Source organism: Ictalurus furcatus, chromosome 13 (assembly GCF_023375685.1).
Source record: "Ictalurus furcatus strain D&B chromosome 13, Billie_1.0, whole genome shotgun sequence".
Taxonomy (NCBI): domain Eukaryota; kingdom Metazoa; phylum Chordata; class Actinopteri; order Siluriformes; family Ictaluridae; genus Ictalurus; species Ictalurus furcatus.
Genome location: NC_071267.1, coordinates 11,942,680 through 11,960,822, shown reverse-complemented (window position 1 = coordinate 11,960,822; position 18,143 = coordinate 11,942,680). Strand labels below are relative to the sequence as shown.

Genomic DNA, 18,143 nt, shown 5'->3' with positions numbered 1-18,143 from the left:
ATGGTTTTATTATGCTATTTTCTCCAAGAAACATGGAATAAATTTGAATTAACACTAAAGTTTTATTAACATTTGGTCATGTAAACACAATGCTCAACACAATATAGCTAGTTTATATGGTCTTAACATACTTCAACACATAGTATAATAGTATTGCTTAGCCCAGCTGTTAGAGTTCACTCATTTAGTGTTAAAAACACACAGCTGATGTGACAAGCAATTGATGTATATTTAAGTATGGGTTTACTGGCAGAAATTACACATTAACAAACATCTTATTAAAAAAATATAAAGGGCATATTTCTTAGGAGCTGCTGCTGCTGCTAGAGCTGGTGGGTGTGATGGAGCTGTGGCCGACTCTGGAATTTCTCCCTGTGCTGGTTCCCTCACCAGGGCTCTCCTCCACCTCCTCCTCCAGGTTCTCGCTGAGCTCCAGGCTTTCACAGATCAGGCTTATCTGCCGAGTAATGTGGGCCATGCGCCTTTGCATACGCTGCATCTTCCTGCGCAGTGCAGAGGCGATGATTCGCTGCGTCTGTTGCTGGGCCTCGTAACGCTCCTGCAGCTCTCTGTAGCAGTTGTGCTTGGCCTGAGTAGTGCGGTTCAGCAGTGTGCCACAACCCATCGGGCACAACTGCCTCCAGTGGCTGCAAACCTGTTCATGTGCCTGGGCTTCCTTCCTCAGTACCCTAGCCCCACAGCCCTGTTGCGGGCACAGCAGCCACTCAAACGGGCATGTGGAGCTGTGGAGGTACTGCTCTGAGAGAGGAAAGGTGGCCGTGCAGCCCTGCTGCTCATTTCGGCACTGAGTATAATAATGTGATGGGATATTAAGAATTTTTGGTTGCGATTACGGGTTTATATGTAACAATGATTATCATTATAAGTATTTGGTAATCATTATACTAGTCTCCCCTAGCATTCTTACTTAATGTTCTTCTTACCTTGATTGGTAAACGGCCAATGGATTTACTGAGCTTGAACATAACAAACATAAGCCGGTGGTTGACAGGCTTCCTGCAGCATGGACATGTTTCCTGTCTGGATTAGGTTACACACATTAGCATATTCGCATTGAAAACACTATGTTTTACATGCATCAACTCTAATATAAATGTAATTTGTAGTTTTCATACCTCCTCATCCACTGCAAAATGCACTTCTTGCAAAAGACATGGTTACATGCCACACGCACAGGGCAGCGTAGAACTCCTTTACATATGATACAGATAAGGTCATGGTCTGGGGGATCCACAAAAAGGTCCACTTCATAACCACCACTCTGACATGAAACATAATAAGTTGCTTTAATTTATGGAGTGTGACTTAAATTCATGGAAAGGGTTTAATCTCAGTGCTATTCATGTTAGAAAAATTAAATCCATGTCATTAATTCTAATCTTGTTGAAATATTTCAATTCAATTTTATTTTAATAATGAACACTGACACAGAATATATTAATAACTCTGATTCTACTTCTAACAAAGCCTTAAATCATCTTTAAATGCAAAAACAAAACAATTTTTTTGTAGGATCACAGTCAGTGAAGTCAGTGAACAAGTATATCAGAACTCACCATATTCTACTGTGTTAGAACGTCACAGCTGTTAATGAAAATATACATCCTAAAGAGCGTTGCGCTCCATGAAGTCCAAGCAGATGCTGCCATCCAACAATGCACAGCTTAACCATGCCCATCTGACACCCATTGACTCAGAAATCTATTACCTGTTTTCATATTTATTTTCTTTGACATTCTAGCACAGTTGTTGTAAATGTTGTCAGGTTCTAACCACACATGTCTAGAAGGTGTTAGACACCCAACCAACAGAGGCCTATTTTAGTACCGTCCAGGTTTTACTTAGTTGACAAAGGCAGTGCTGTGGACATCACTGAGCTTTCAATGGCTTGTGTGCTCTACAGACTACAAACTCTATTCTCTTGACATTGTTGTCTCTGAATGGCCAGTGGAACACAGTGGTGTTTTCCGCAGGTTGACTCATTTGGATATGTAATGGTAATACTCTTTCATCTTCTGGATATTCAATAAAAAATGACCAGACATCAACATAATATCTGTATATTATTCCTTATCAAAGCAGAAATTTGCACACTACCCACTTAATGTTTACTTTAATCGAAAATAATTATTTGTTAGTGGAGCAAACTATTTTTTCTATTTTACTGAATCATATTTATATCAGATTTGATCAGTCATCAAGGTTTTTGTTTGCCTAATTTTAAGGTGAGTTAATGTTTAAGTAGAAACATCAGCTTTCACCTTTCTAACAAAGGTGAAGGTGTTTGAGGCAGGCAGGAGTATTTAAAGCGGGTTTAACATCTTAGCCTGAATATTTTTTCAGGTTTCATCTATAGATGGCAAACTGGTAGCTGGTCATTCTTAGTTATTAGTCTCAAAGTTCTCAAAGTTATTAGATGGTTCGCTGTTAAGAAAAGAGGAAAAAAACACAATATTACACACGACGTAACTATTTGTAGACAAAGAAATGGCTTATTTTTTCTTTTATTTGTTTGACTTGCTTTATATTATATATTCTGGTCCTGTCCTGCTTTCTACAATGATATCTAGAAGTGATGTTTTCAGTTGGCTCTGGTTTTGTTTTGGACATAAAATATTTACATTCACAATTACATGGCATTTGGCCGACCCCCTTATCCAGAGTAACTTACAGAAGCGCTTTGAAGTCTCTATCGATAAATACACTCTCATACTGGTACACTAGGTCAGGGACTAAGAGTACTATCAGTCTAAAAACCCTGTTGGGAATGTAGTATAGTATGAAAAACACAAAACACAACAACACACAGCACTTTTTTTAAATAACAAAGTGCATATTTAAATACTTAATGAAGAGATACGTCATTATTCGTCGTTTGAAGACAGCCAGTGACTCACCTGTTCAGATATCTAGGGGAAATTCATTCCACCACCTAGGTGCCAGAACACAGAAGGGTCATTATGCATGCCTTCCTTGAACCCTGAGAGATGAAAGGTCTAACCAAGCAGTGCTAGAGGATTGGAGGGAGTGTTTTTGGCTTTGTAGGCAACTATTAGGTTTTAAATCACATGTGGGCACCTACAAGAAGCCAGTAGAGGGAGTGTAGCAATGAAGTGGTGTGTGAAAACTTGGGAAGTTGTGCAGCTGCATTTTGGATCAGCTGAAGAGGTTGAATGGTGCTCAGAGGCAGACCTGCCAGGAGCGATTTGCAGCAGCTCAGTCTCGAGATGACAAGGAACTGAACAAGCACCTCGGTGGCTTCTGTGGATGGAAATGGACGAATCCTTCTGATTTGTAAAGGAGAAGTCAGCACGAGTGTGTAAGTTTAGCGGTGTGAGAGGAGAAGGACAGTTGATTGTCCATGGTTACCCCAAAGTTGTGTGCAGTGACAGTGTATAATTCAGATGTGACATACATAAAGACAAAAAAATAATAATAACATACATAACATACATAACTGTATGTTAAGGTGGTATGCAAATAGATAGTTAGGTCACATATTTAGCAGTATTTGGCAGCATTAATATTTCTTACTGAAGCAAACTACCTGTATGAAATACCTACCTAGATGAAATAATTCACATCCAAGGTTTTGCTTTTTGGACTGTAGTCCGAATCGGTAGACAACCAATATAGTATGCACTTGAAGACAATAACTTCACACACTTTTAAAATAGTATAGTATAGTATAATATAGTATAGTATAGTATATCAAAACATACATGTAGTAGCAGAGAAAGCAGTATATCATAATAATATACTAGTGGAAATACACTACCAGTTTTTAATCACAGCTGTACCATAGGCTGTTTATGACTGGCAAATCATATTCATAGGTGTAGAGAGGAAAAGAAAGCAATTATTTAAAAAAATATAAAAAAAAAAAAATTCTCTCCTGTCAACAACCAACACCAGCTAATAAAGAACTAGCATAGCAGCTGACGACTCAGTCATTTTATTCAGATCAAAACACATTTTTATTTTGTATTCCCATTGTATTGTATAATGAGTTCCCTATGATAGCTGCCATTATATAATTACTCCAGACTTGACTGAGCTTTCATAAAAATTCAATTCAATTCCATCATGACCCTATGTCTATACTGTTGAACTAATCTAGTATTTTGGTCCTGCTTCACCCATTTAACTGCCACTAATCTAAATATTGTATGAATATTGTACAATTCATTTGTATCAAATGCTTCAATATCTGAAATGTGGACTGGATATATAACAATAGATTACTGAAACATTGAGTGGAGAGATCCAGCTATGGGAAGGGCATCCGTACTTGACCTCTGTAGAAGCATCCAATTGCACAAAGTCTGGCTGTGGCAGATAGGAGCGCATGTCCAATGCCAGGTAAGGGCACACCCTTACCTGAGTGCATAAATTACCCAAACATGCTCCTCTTCCTCAGTGAGCAAATTCGCTTCTCGTGCGGCAAGCGGGGCAAGACTTGTGGATCTCTCCACTCGATGTTTCAGAGAACTGGGGTTAAGGACAGTAACCTATTTTTCTCTTTCATCATCTCATGTTCAAGATCCATCTATGGGAGAAATGGACAACTCCTTGATGGCCAAAACATTCACAGTGAGGCCCTGTAAGACAGGGGATGGTCACCTAGATAGGTGGTACTTGATACATCCCATAATGAGGTGCCTGGAAACACAACGCATGAAGGTGATAGTGATACGCAGGTGGAACATGAAGGACATGCTGGTGACATGAATAAGCCAAGCCTGACAGCCCAAGCTTCAAGATGGAGAAGAGGGCTTAAGGGAGGAAGGCTACAAGGAGCCCACTCCTACGACAGAGTGAGCTGTCAAATGTATGGGGAGAGGCCCGGCTTGCAGCAAAACAGATGTCCTGCAATGAGACACCCCGAAACAGATCCCTTCGATTCAAATGCCAAAGTAATAGCATCCACAAGCCAAGATAGGCGTTGCTTAGAAATAGGATTCTCCTTGGGCAAGGGGGCCCAGGAAATGAAGAGCTGTTCACTCCGCGTGAAAAGTCTAGTCCTATCCATGTAGGCCCAAAAAGCACACACAGGACACAGAGCATTCAACCTCTGATGTGACACAGCTAACCTGGCTAGCAAGATAAACACATCCAATGGACGCTGATCTGAGGGATATGTTCTCCTGCAGACAAAAAGTGCAAGTCAGCGAACCAGTGAGCTGTGCCCACAAAATAAACTAGGACCTAGGACTCGTGAGAAGCAAATGTCAAATGAGGAAGAGGAACACGTGCAGGTAATTTATGCACTCAGGTAAGGGACGTGCCCTTACTGGGCGTTGGATGCACGCTGCTGTCTGTCACAGCCAAACTTGGTGCAATTGGATGCCTCTACAGAGGTCAGGTGGGGATGCCCTTCCTATTTTTTTCACTTACATATTCAAATATCTTCAAATGAGGTCTGGGAACCAGATTTATTTATTATTTATTTATTTAAACAAACATATTTGTGTAGGCTCCTACAGAAGAATCATCCAGGTAGAGCTTAGGACCATGAGCCATGTTTTGACAAGTGAAATTATTCTAATTATATAGCATAACAAACTGTAAATAGATGCCATTCAGGGACTGACATTCAGGGAACACAACAGGGAAACCAGAACAATTTCCTTGCATAGATGTTTGAGTACAAAAAGATAAACTAGAATTTCAGGAACATTTCTTGTAAAGGATACTGACCTTTGTTAAGTTGATGGTGCAGTCATGTATTCATGCAGAAAGACTGATTTACTGACAGGTCTATATGACATGACAAGTGACTGTGAAAAGGACAGGAAAACATATTATTATTGAACCTATATTTAGAATAGAACTAGTTTTACCAGTGGAAGTAAGTGAATGATGCATTAATGTTCACTGCGTACGTTAGTATTTACGCTGCCGTTCTGTTCAACAGGATAATTGGAGTAGCATGTAATCAGATAAGGGAAGGAAAATAATTGGTTGATTGCTCATATTCATAGTTTTAAAAATTGGTTCAGACATGAAGGTATTCAACTATAGTCACAGTACGAGACAGAAATAATAGCATCATGCTTCAGCATGAGAGCAGTCCAGGATTACAAAACATCTCTTTAAATAATTTTGACTGGTCTTTTACTGGGCCTGAATCTCAGTTCTATAAAAACAGACGAGCTTGGGTTTCCAGGGCTGCTTTGTGGGTGTAGGTGGTACAGCGGTTGAGGATCTCTTGGGTTTGTGGACGAGGGGGCACCTGTGGGTACAGTTTGAAAGGGCTGCTGGTTTCTGAATTGGTAGGGCTTTGAAGCTCCATACACAAACCACTGTCAGGACTGTCTGAGTCTGCATCTTTCTCTGACAGTCTTAGGTTCTCTTCCCCCACAGAGCCATACAGACTCAGGCCCAGAGAACCAGAGGAGCTGGAGCAGACGTCATTGTCATCACTGAAGCTGCTCTTGCGGCTGTTGTATTCATTGTGTTGGTCTGGAGCACTGAGGCCCAGAGACTCAGAGAACACCTCCATAGAGTGGGACTTGTGGAAGTGGGACTTGTGGGTGGGGTGAGACAGCACAGTTGATAGAGTGGACAGATTTAGGTTGGAGCTGTTCAACTTTTTCTGCATGCTAATCATAGGGTTGGAGTATGGCTGCAGGTATATAGGGGGCACATAGCCTGCCTTTCCACGATATCTATAAAAGCAAAGTAATATCATACAGTCCAGGATGAGTCACTATGAAATCAACCACATAATAATAAAGAGCACTTAAATAAAGCACAGTCACTTATTTAAAGCATGTACAACACAACTGTAATATCTACAGTTGTGCTCATAAATTTACATACCCCTTGCAGAATCTGTAAAATATTAATAATTAAAAATAATAATAAGAGGGATCATAAAAATAGCTTTTTTTAAAATTTAGTACTGCTCTGAGGAAGCTATTTCACATAACTGATGTTTACATATAGTCCACAAGACAAAAGACTGTAACACTTACGGTGGGTTTCTACTGGTAATTTGTTGCCTTCTATTGGAAGAAAGATATGTCTAGTGGATATCATTAAGGACCCATAATGATAATAATATAATAATAATGGTTTTCATGGTTAGCTGATGCTTTGTAATGGAAATTGTAGTGGAAACTATTAAAATCTCTCTGATGGTTTCTACTGGGGTTTTTTTTTTCAGTAGGGGAGAGAGAGTACAAGAGAGAAAGAAAGTGCTTTATTTTCATTCTAGCCACATACATGTATACAGGTGCAGGCATTGATGTAATATATTACAGAAAAGTGTCAACATTGTGGTACAAAATAATCACCAGACAACACGTAGTGCAAATCATGTAACATCTTAGTTACAGCACCTAACAGACAGTTAGACACTATGCACACTGTGCAAGTAGACCCAGTATGATTAGTACAGCACAACAGTTGTATAGCAGGAATAGCAGGAATAGCAGTGACTAGACTGGCGTGTGATGGGTAAAGTCAACACCACAACTAGCAGCATAGAGGACAATTAACATTCCCTGAGTGTTATTAGTGAATGTTTAGTCTTCTCTTCCGGTATGACAGTACCAAGCTACTGGGAATCTCCCACACATTTACCTTGGCATAAACATTAGATGCTGTCCAAAGACAAAACTATAGTCGAAAAAATAAGACAGTTTTCACGTTCAAGACAATCCCATTATATATGGAAACAGCTAAACAAGACGTAATGTGTTAAAACCTATAAACACTACAATTATTTTTTAGTTTTAAGAAATTAAGAATTTATTGATTAAAACTTTCTACTATTGAAAGAATGATCCCATGAAGTAAATAAAGCATAGTTTCACATTAAGCTTTGCCCCAATTAGAAACTTGTTATAATAAACAGTTTATAATGACTTAATGTGTGAAAACAGAAAAATGAAATCTGCATTTTATTGCTTAAAACTACCAAATGAATTCAATTTAATTCAGTTCAATATTATTTGTATAGGTTGTAGACATAGACAATGACCTGTGTATAGAATATAGACATACAAAACTTTAAATAGATGTCATTCTCGAAACACAACAGGGAAAACCAGAACAATTTCCTTGCACAGATGTTTGAGTACAAAAAGATAATCTAGTATTTCAGGAACTCATGTCTTTTTCAAACTTTTCTTGTAAAGGATACTGACATTTTTTAAGTTGATGGTGCAGTCATGTATTCATGCAGAAAGACTGATTTACTGATAACCAAAATTAGCATATGAGGGTATCCAGAAACACTGAGAAACTTTTACAAGCTTTAATACGTTAAATTTAATTCATGTGTATAACACTTTCAACAGTAGGAATTCCCCAGATATAGATTTAGATCTCTAATGAGCAAGCCTGAGTTGAATGAGTCAAGGAAATAAACATGAGAAAGAAATTGACAGGAACCATAAGCAAAAGGAAATTCCATTAAATTCTGGGTGATATCGAATAGTGGGATTGTAAACAATTACAGCATACACAGTATTACACAAGCATAAGTCTACTCTGGAACTCTATGGAGTATCCTGCCACTCTACCATCAAAAACCTGAATGACTGAGTGAAGTAGTTTCATGTTTTATAATTTTATTCGAAGCCAATGTACTGTGATTTAACATCTGGAATACAGACAGACAATGTACTGTGATTTAACATCTGGAATACAGACAGACAATGTTGAAAGACATAGTACAGCTTATGGGGAAACAATCTAAAATATTTTATATAATAGTTACCGGCCTGCTTTCTCTGACACCTTGACAGGTCTATTATAAAACATGACAAGTGACTGTGAAAAGGAAAGGCAAACATATTATTATTGAACCTATCTTTAGAATAGAACTAGTTTTACCAGTGGAAGTAAGTGAATGATGCATTAATGTTCACTGCGTACGTTAGTATTTACGCTGCCGTTCTGTTCAACAGGATAATTGGAGTAGCATGTAATCAGATAAGGGAAGGAAAATATATGCACAATAATTGGTTGATTGCTCATATTCATAGTTTTAAAAATTGGTTCAGACATGAAGGTATTCAACTATAGTCACTGTACCAGACATAATAGCATCATGCATCACCATGAGAGCAGTCCAGGATTACAAAACATCTCTTTAAATAATTTTGACTGGTCTTTTACTGGGCCTGAATCTCAGTTCTATAAAAACAGACGAGCTTGGGTTTCCAGGGCTGCTTTCCGGGTGTAGGTGGTACAGCGGTTGAGGATCTCTTGGGTTTGTGGACGAGGGGGCACCTGTGGGTACAGTTTGAAAGGGCTGCTGGTTTCTGAATTGGTAGGGCTTTGAAGCTCCATACACAAACCACTGTCAGGACTGTCCGAGTCTACATCTTTCTCTGACAGTGTCAGGTTCTCTTCCCCCACAGAGCCATACAGACTCAGGCCCAGAGAACCAGAGGAGCTGGAGCAGAAGTCATTGTCATCACTGAAGCTGCTCTTGCGGCTGTTGTATTCATTGTCTTGGTCTGGAGCGCTGAGGCCCAGAGACTCAGAGAACACCTCCATAGAGTGGGACTTGTGGAAGTGGGACTTGTGGGTGGGGTGAGACAGCACAGTTGATTGAGTGGACAGATTTAGGTTGGAGCTGTGCAACTTTTTCTGCATGCTAATCATAGGGTTGGAGTATGGCTGCAGGTATATAGAGGGCACATAGCCTGCCTTTCCACGATATCTATAAAAGCAAAGTAATATCATACAGTCCAGGATGAGTCACTATGAAATCAACCACATAATAATAAAGAGCACTTAAATAAAGCACAGTCACTTATTTAAAGCATGTACAACACAACTGTAATATCTACAGTTGTGCTCATAAATTTACATACCCCTTGCAGAATCTGTAAAATATTAATAATTAAAAATAATAATAAGAGGGATCATAAAAACTGCTTCTTCTTTTTTTAGTACTGCCCTGAAGAAGCTATTTCACATAACAAATGTTTACATATAGTCCACAAGACACAATAATAACTGAATTTACACAAATGAACCCGTTAAAAAGTTTACATACCCTTGATTCTTAATACTTTGTGTTGTTACCTGGATGATCAATGACGAGTCACGAGTCCATTGTTTGTCCTGAGCAGTTAAACTGCCCACTGTCTGTATTCCATAATAAAATATAGCTGCTGCACTGATTTTATTAAGACGTCTTTCTTAGCTATGTCAAGTGCATAAGAAAAAAAGGTTCAATATAACCTTTTACTCCATGAAACATCCAGCCTTTACTCTGTTTTTCATCTTAAAACATTATCCATTAAGTACTATGAATTATTTAATAACTACAGAGAACTACACTTTTTTGTTGTTTTTTTAAGGTACTGTATGTAGATATGTGAGGAATACAATTCTGGACCTGCCGAGATGTCCTGGGCATTTAAAAGGTTAATGGTTAAACGGTGTTTCCCGATCAGAGAGGGTTCCAGGTAGAACCCCTTTGGTAAACAAAGAACGCTGAGAACACTGGAGGAACCTCTTTTTCCCCAGTAACTGTGTCCTGTGTAGTAATTATATCATATATTCATTTTAGCATGGTGCGATAACATAATCCTTATTCCACTGGTACAACATCTGCAAAAGCGGATAGACTGAATTACCTAGCAAGCCACCAGCCATTGTTAGACTTCTGAATAACCTCCACCACAGCTCCGATGTTCACCGATAGCTCATCCGTCATAGTAGAGGTGTAGTTCCTTACAGCACAGTAGAGAGCTGCTGTGGGGACAAAAATTAAGAATTTTAAAACTGAATGACTTTTAGACATTTTCAAATGGCACCAAATAAATGCAAATTTACAATTTCATCATCATCTTATTAGCCCTGTAACTTACTTTGGCCACCTGCACTGCCAAGCTCAGCTTCTCCCTCTTCTTCATCCTCACACAACTCCAAGTAGGGAGCTGGAAACCAGGCTAAACACTTCTTTTCATTTTCTACCAGCCACCATCCTGATGATTTTAGATGGAACCAAGCACAGGTAACTGCACAAACAACAACAAATCATCTTTCTCCCTTATTGCATAGAAACAGGGCAAGACATACCAGCTTGATCTTTAATGAGTACTTCCAGAATTTCGTCCACAGTCACGCTAAATGGTCTGTTCTTGATGTCCTTGGTCTCATATGGCGCTAAACACCGATACAGTTTGGTGACAAATGGCTGGGACACATTCCCAACACTGAGGCGCTTATTGCTCAGGTTGACTTTTGGCTGATCATCTTCTAGTTGAAAAATCATTATGCTGAAAAAAATTAATAAAATACACATACTCTTTTAGTCAAAGCATTTGTTAACTGCCTTATTTTATTATAAAAATCAAAAAGAAAATATTTTGATATTATAATATAATATTTTGACAATATCTTTTCCATGTCAAAAAAAGTTCAATAAACAAGGAAACGTCAGGTCTGGCCACATAGTCAAGCCTTAAATAAAGCCCTTAGGCTTATTAGATATATTAAAAAGTTTTGATGGTACCAATGTTAAACATCACCATACAATAAAATAAATTAAAAGGTACTCCCACATTTTTGGCCTCTCAAAAAATAAGTAAATTGTACCTTTCCTTGTACCTGGGATGGCAACCTCAATTCAGCTTTTGCACCATTTATTGTATATCTTTTAGCTGCAAATGTGCAGGAGTTGTAACTTTAAGGTATTCCTCTAAATGCTCAAAAATACAACAGTGGTCCTCAATGTGCAATTATGTACTTTAAAATCATGTTTACAGGTACACTACATTCATATGATCACGTAAAAGACACATGATAAATATAAGATAAAGTCCAAAGTGACAAAGAAAGGTACAATTTAGTACTTTTTTTCATGATAGTACAGGCCTTCCCACCTTCCCCATATATCCCAATATAACACCTGTTTTTAAGTATACTAACTCACATCAAAAGACAGTTATTAATGTCAGGGTAGAAATTAGGATACCTGTTGTGTGCAAACTCAGGATGCAGCTCTTCTTCCTTAGGAATAAAGAAATGAATGAGTTCGGAGGACTGAGAGACTGTTGGTTCAGAGCGCAGCAGCTCAGTGCAGTAGCGCTCCAGAGCATTCACTCGATACACACACCGAGCCGGAGTCTTCATCTGGAAGTTCAGCTTCATCATTAAACCTGATAGAAGGGTCAGGAAAAGATACTTTTTACACTCAAAAAGAGTTTGGATGAATAATGCCCGCTATCGGTGAAGCAGCTGCTGCCACGTACCTCCAAATCTGGGCAGCAGTCTGTCCTGATGGCGAAATGGACTTTGCACTGGAAATTTCTTCTTTAGTTGCCTCTGTTGTGAAAGTAATGTAAATAAAAGGTTGGAGTTTCTAAAATGCTTAAAGTGGGGGGGAAAAGCTTTATGTGGCTTAATACAGAAAGAGAGAGACATAAAGAGAGAGAGAGAGAGAGAGAGAGTGAGAGAAACCCTGCTGAAAAAAAACCCAATAGAAAACCTAATTTTATTATTATTATTATTATTATTATTATGGTTTTAATAGTTATAATGGGAATTGTATTGGTTTTAATGGAAACTGCAATGGTCTCTACTGGTAATTTGTTGCTTTAATGTAATGTAAAAAAAAAAGTAATGGCTTCAATGGTTAGCTGATCCTTTGTAATGGTATTTGTAGTGGAAACAATTAGAATCTATCTGATGGTTTCTACTGTTTATTTTTCATCAGGAGAGAGACTTTATTTTCATTCTAGCCACATACATGTATACAGGTGCAAGCCTTTGTGTAATGTATTAGATAAAAATGGCAATACTGTTGTACAAAATAATCACCAGACAACACGTAGTGCAAATCATGTAACATCTTAGTTACAGCACCTAACAGACAGTTAGACACTATGCACACTGTGCAAGTAGACCCAGTATGATTAGTACAGCACAACAGTTGTATAGCAGGAATAGCAGGAATAGCAGTGACTAGACTGGCGTGTGATGGGTAAAGTCAACACCACAACTAACAGCATAGAGGACAATTAACATTCCCTGAGTGTTATTAGTGAATGTTTAGTCTTCTCTTCCGGTATGACAGTACCAAGCTACTGGGAATCTCCCACACATTTACCTTGGCATAAACATTAGACGCTGTTGTTGTTGTTGTTGTTGTTGTTGTTTTGGGTTTTTATGTTTGTTAGTTTTTTTGTTTGTTTGTTTTTGTTTGGTTGTTTGTTTTTTTGTGTTTGTTTTTTTCTCTGGTTGTTTGTTTATTGTTTTTTTTGTTCCCCCCTTTCTTTTGGTTTTGGCTGTGGTTGTTTGTTGGGGTTCTTGGGTGGGGTGTTATGCAAAATGTAAATTTTCAATAAAAATTCTATGATAAAAAAAAAAAAAAAATTAGACGCTGTCCAAAGACAAAACTATAGTCGAAAAAATAAGACAATTTTCACGTTCCATACAATCCCATTATATATGGAAACAGCTAAACAACACATAATGTGTATAAAACCTAAAAACACTACAATTATTTTTTTAGTTAAAAAAAAAAAAATCTCCCTGAGACCACATGCGGAAGAAATCGGATTATTTCACCATCTTCTGGTTCTTACGTGAAGTTGCTTGAAGTCTTGGAGAGACCTGTATACAGTCACGTCGGTCTGATCCGACCACAGCACAGATGCCATGTACAACTGAAACACGAAACAGATGTTTTCTAATGTTAGTGAAAAGCTTTGTAATCAGTATGCTAGATCTTAGTCATCACAATAATTCTTACCTTGCTGTTGCCTTTGCACATTATGCCGACTATTCGGACGTGCAGAGGATAGCGACGCTCATCCATAATGATTTGCGCAGAATGTTGGTCGTAACCAGGCTGTTAAGGCTTAAATCTTTGCTCCACCCGTTACTGTCCTCACACGACTGCTGCTTTGTGCATGCAGCTGATTCTCACCTGCTCCGTTTTTTTTAAATTACCAACGCGCCAGCCAACCACATCACAGTGGGCGGTGCTAACGTTTTTGCGCATTTCATCCTCCCCTCCACACGTCATTAAGTAGAGCTACATTATATCTACATCAATTACACTTTATCAGGTACACTGCCACATTTACTGACTGTAGCTGGTTGCCACCTTCTCAGCTTCCCAAAAGCGGACACCCCAATGCCCCAACACACATTTAAGGTCAAAATTCCAATCGACTCACCCCTAATATTTCTTCCAGCTCTACTTAATGTTTGACCTTGCAGCTATCAGCAGTGGTTTGTTCTTCACAGTGAGCTTGTAGAAGTCAGATGGAACATGGCAAGTCCAAATTAAATCGAATGCAGAATTCTGTCTTGACAAGACAAGAGGGCAGTGAAAGCAGAACATGCCATCACCAGGAAAGCTCTAAGACCTATCAAAGACACTTCTAAGAGATGTCTAATGAAATTTTGAAACATAATCTCAGACACCACACACCCCAACTATAACTCCATACTCCCTTCTGGCAAGTGATTTCAAAGCATTTGGTCATGGGCCACCAGACATAAGAACTGTCTTCAGCTCATTCAGTTTACTGCAACACACACTCAGATGACAGACATTTGCCTAATTTAGATTCTACAACTTCACTCCATCAAAGTCCATCACTCAAGTATATCTGGCTACGTATATAAACCTAATTATGGTGATACTGTAGCCAAAGTGATGCATGCACATATTCAGTCACTTTATCTGTACAGTGGAGACTTCAATCTCTAACCACTATGAATTGTGTAGTCTCTCTCTGTGTAGTACCTTTGCACTGTGGAACATTTTACTTATGTTTGTAATTACTACCAGTACATACAGGTCTTGTATTTTTCATATTTGCCATTTTTTTGTCCAACGTATACTCCGTTGTGAGCACCTGATGACATCTAGCAGTATTTCATTATACTGTACACTTGTGTATGTTTAATGACAAACAAGTCTTTTGAATAGAATTGAATTGAATAACTGACAGTGAGCATTGCTGAAAGTCAATCTAAGCCAATGATACAGTAGCCTGTAGTTAAACGTAGAGTGTGTGGAGCTTGGAAGTTGTCAAATGTATTTGAATATGAATTTCATATATATTAATATACGGTACATGTCCCATTAACGGAAATTCTTTTATTTATCTGTAGTGTATATAATACATGTACAGCTTGTTAGGGGTAACATTTGATTTAAAAACATATCATTCTAAATCATTGTTTATGGTTTTGAGATTCCTCCTCTTGAAGTGTTTATTTATGTTCTTAAATGTGTTCTAAATGTGAAAATGGCAAAAGAATATAGGGCATATTGCATAATTTGAGTCATAGCCAAATGAAGAATCTACAAATGGCTGCTGTTAGCACCTCTTCAAAATCCCCTATGTAGGCTTCAGTTATTTTGTAAAAGCCACATTCTGCATGACTAATGAAACCAGATTATAGAAACGATAGTGACTTTCCTAATGAAACACAAGTCTTTTGTATGTGTACAAGGCATATGAAAGTAATACAGTGGAATCCAAAATGAAAAGTCATGCACTTTTGCAGCCAGTTTATTGTAAGTTTTTTCTTTTTCTTTTTCTTTTTTTTATTTTTAATGAAAATGAGGTAGAAAATGAACCGGCATGATTAATATTGGTTTTATTTTGTTTGCATCACAAAAACCTGCAATTTTAACAATGTTTTTTTTTTTGGCCTTTAATGTCCACTGTATGCAGGCATTTGTGCAACCATAGAGCCTAAACTAGCCATTATCTTTCTAGAATATGATTACAGACCTGACCACTGGCAGAATTATGTCATTAACAGTGTAAGTTTAGCCCAAACAGGAGGTTCTGTTAATGAAAATCATCCTCTGAACTGTTGCTTTATCATGCTAAATAATAAAAACAAAAACATGAACAAATAAAGAGAAAAAGTGAGAAAAAAAACTATCACTTTATAAATAAATAAATAGGCCACAGTGCACAGCTTGAATAACTTAGAAATGGCAGCTGTGAGTGTTCTCTCTTCAAAATTTATTCGTAATTTATTTTGTCACACTAATTGTTTGGCTTGACTAATGTGGAAAAATCCTACCTGGGTGTTTGCTTTTCTGGTTGGCTGTAGATATCGCTTAACAATGGCTGAGTTTGTGAGAGCTGTGCCAATAAGTTTTTGAACAGTTCCAAAGTCTTTGGGCACTAGGACTGTGAATGTAATACAGTGTAATCTGAAATGAATAGTTGTGGGGAATACCACATTGGGATTAAGATAAAAACAAACTAAGGTGTTTATACAGTTGTATGCAAAAGTTTGGACACCCTATTTTGTTGATTTTTGAATATCAGTTACTTGTATTTGATTAACTTAAAAAGAAAAAGAAAAAGTGAGAGAAAAAGTTTGGACACCCTATTAATTTATTACTTTGTGCCATGGCCTTCTGCAGATATCACTGCTTGCAAATGCTTTTTCCAGCCAGCTAGGAGTCTTCCTATGCTTGTTCAGAAAATTTTCAATTTAGACCCAAATAAATAGTTTTTTTTTTTTTTTTTTTTAAACTTATGAACCAAGAGAGAGAAAAAAGAGAGACTGGCAACAGAATGACCATTTACCGCTGCTTTAATATAAGTTACAATAGAAACTTGATCCACAAATTTATCCACAATTTTAAATGTAATTATAGTCCAATAAAAAGCATGGCATGTTGTTATTTAACAAATAAAAACAATTGTTAGCTTTGTCTAATTTCTGTGGTGTAAGAAGAATAAAACACTTTAGAACATACTTATATAGGAAAATATATGTGCAGTGGTAACTTATCATATCATCCTCATCCGTCATTAATTATTTTCCTTTAAAACTCACCCTGTTTTTTCCTACATGTTTTTCTCATTGAAGACGACACAAGAAAAGGAGGGCCCACAGGTGTCTCTTTAAGCCATGTCTCTTTGTGTTTGTGTGTGTGTGTGTGTGTGTGTGTGTGTGTGTGTGTGTGTGTGTATGTATGTGTCTGTGTGTGTGTGCGTTTGTGCATGGGTGATTATGTCACGCCTATCAAATTACAAATGTCAGATTGCCTTCATAATAGGCCTATTATGTCTACTTTCACATATATAATTTATTCTATCTAATTGTTTTTAATTACAGTGGCAAGAACCTTTTGGAATTTCATGGTTTTCTGAATAAATTTGTCATAAAATGTGATCTGATCTTCATCTAAGTCAAGGGTAATGACAAATATAATGTGCTAAAAATAATAACACAGAAAAAATTCTGATCTTTCATGTCTTTATTGAGAACAAAAAAAAACCTCATAGTGCTTGTGGAAAAAGTATGTGAACCCTTGAGTTAATGACCTCAAAAAAGTTAATTGGAGTCAGGTTTAGCACACCTGGAGTCTCGTTAAGAAAATGAGTTTGGAGGTGTGGACTACAGCTACTTTGACTAATAAAAACCCCTCAAACTTTTGGAGTTTGCTCTGCACAAGAAGCACATGCCTCACCAAAAAGAGCTTTCAGAAAATCTATGATCAAGAATTGTTGATTTACATAAAGCTGGCAAGGGTCACAAAGTGATTTCAAAGACTTTAGAAATTCACCAGTCTACAGTTAGGCAAACATTCTACAAATGGAGACACTTTGGGACTGTTGCTACTCTACCAAGAGTACAATGAAGACTAATCAATGAGGTAAAGAAACAACCCCGAATGACAGCCAAAGATTTGAAGGCATCATTGGAACTGGCTAACATCTCTGTTCACGAGTCAACAAAAAGTAAAACATTGAACAAGCAGGGTATCTACGGCAGGACACCACGAAGGAAGCCACTTCTTACTAAAAAGAACATTGCTGCACGCCTGAAGTTTGCAAAAGAGCACATGGACACTCCACAGAGGTATTGGCAAAATGTTTTGTGGACTGATGAAACTAAGATTGAACTATTTGGAAAAACCACACAGCACTACATCTGTACATCTTTGTATCTGGCATAGAAAGGGCACGGCATATCATCATGAAAACATCATCCCAACCGTAAAGTATGGTGGAGGAAACATCATGATCTGGGCCTGCTTTGCTGCATCAGGGCCTGGCCAGCTTGCAATCATTGAGGGGAAGATGAAATCCCAAGTATATCAGACAATTCTTCAGGATAATGTGAGAATGTCTGTATGTCAGCTGAAACTG

General features: G+C 37.8%; 2 protein-coding genes across 2 annotated transcripts; both read right to left on the bottom strand.

The window, feature by feature from the left end:
• Nucleotides 1-2: 2 nt before the first annotated feature.
• On the bottom strand, nucleotides 3-6,625 carry rnf151 (ring finger protein 151). Its single transcript, XM_053640414.1, has 4 exons — nucleotides 6,175-6,625; nucleotides 1,137-1,305; nucleotides 945-1,041; nucleotides 3-805 (listed from the first exon to the last, which is right to left on the bottom strand). Exons 1-4 carry the CDS (start codon nucleotides 6,623-6,625, stop codon nucleotides 305-307), a joined length of 1,218 nt encoding a protein of 405 aa, XP_053496389.1. The 3' UTR covers nucleotides 3-304.
• A 1,255-nt stretch (nucleotides 6,626-7,880) lies between these two features.
• noxo1b (NADPH oxidase organizer 1b) lies at nucleotides 7,881-14,549 on the bottom strand. The gene is made up of 8 exons (XM_053640587.1): nucleotides 13,751-14,549; nucleotides 13,584-13,664; nucleotides 12,249-12,321; nucleotides 11,972-12,155; nucleotides 11,074-11,273; nucleotides 10,863-10,979; nucleotides 10,629-10,746; nucleotides 7,881-9,703 (listed from the first exon to the last, which is right to left on the bottom strand). The coding sequence occupies exons 1-8, from the start codon at nucleotides 13,814-13,816 to the stop codon at nucleotides 9,172-9,174; spliced, it is 1,371 nt and encodes a 456-aa protein (XP_053496562.1). The 5' UTR covers nucleotides 13,817-14,549; the 3' UTR covers nucleotides 7,881-9,171.
• Between the last annotated feature and the right edge of the window lie 3,594 nt (nucleotides 14,550-18,143).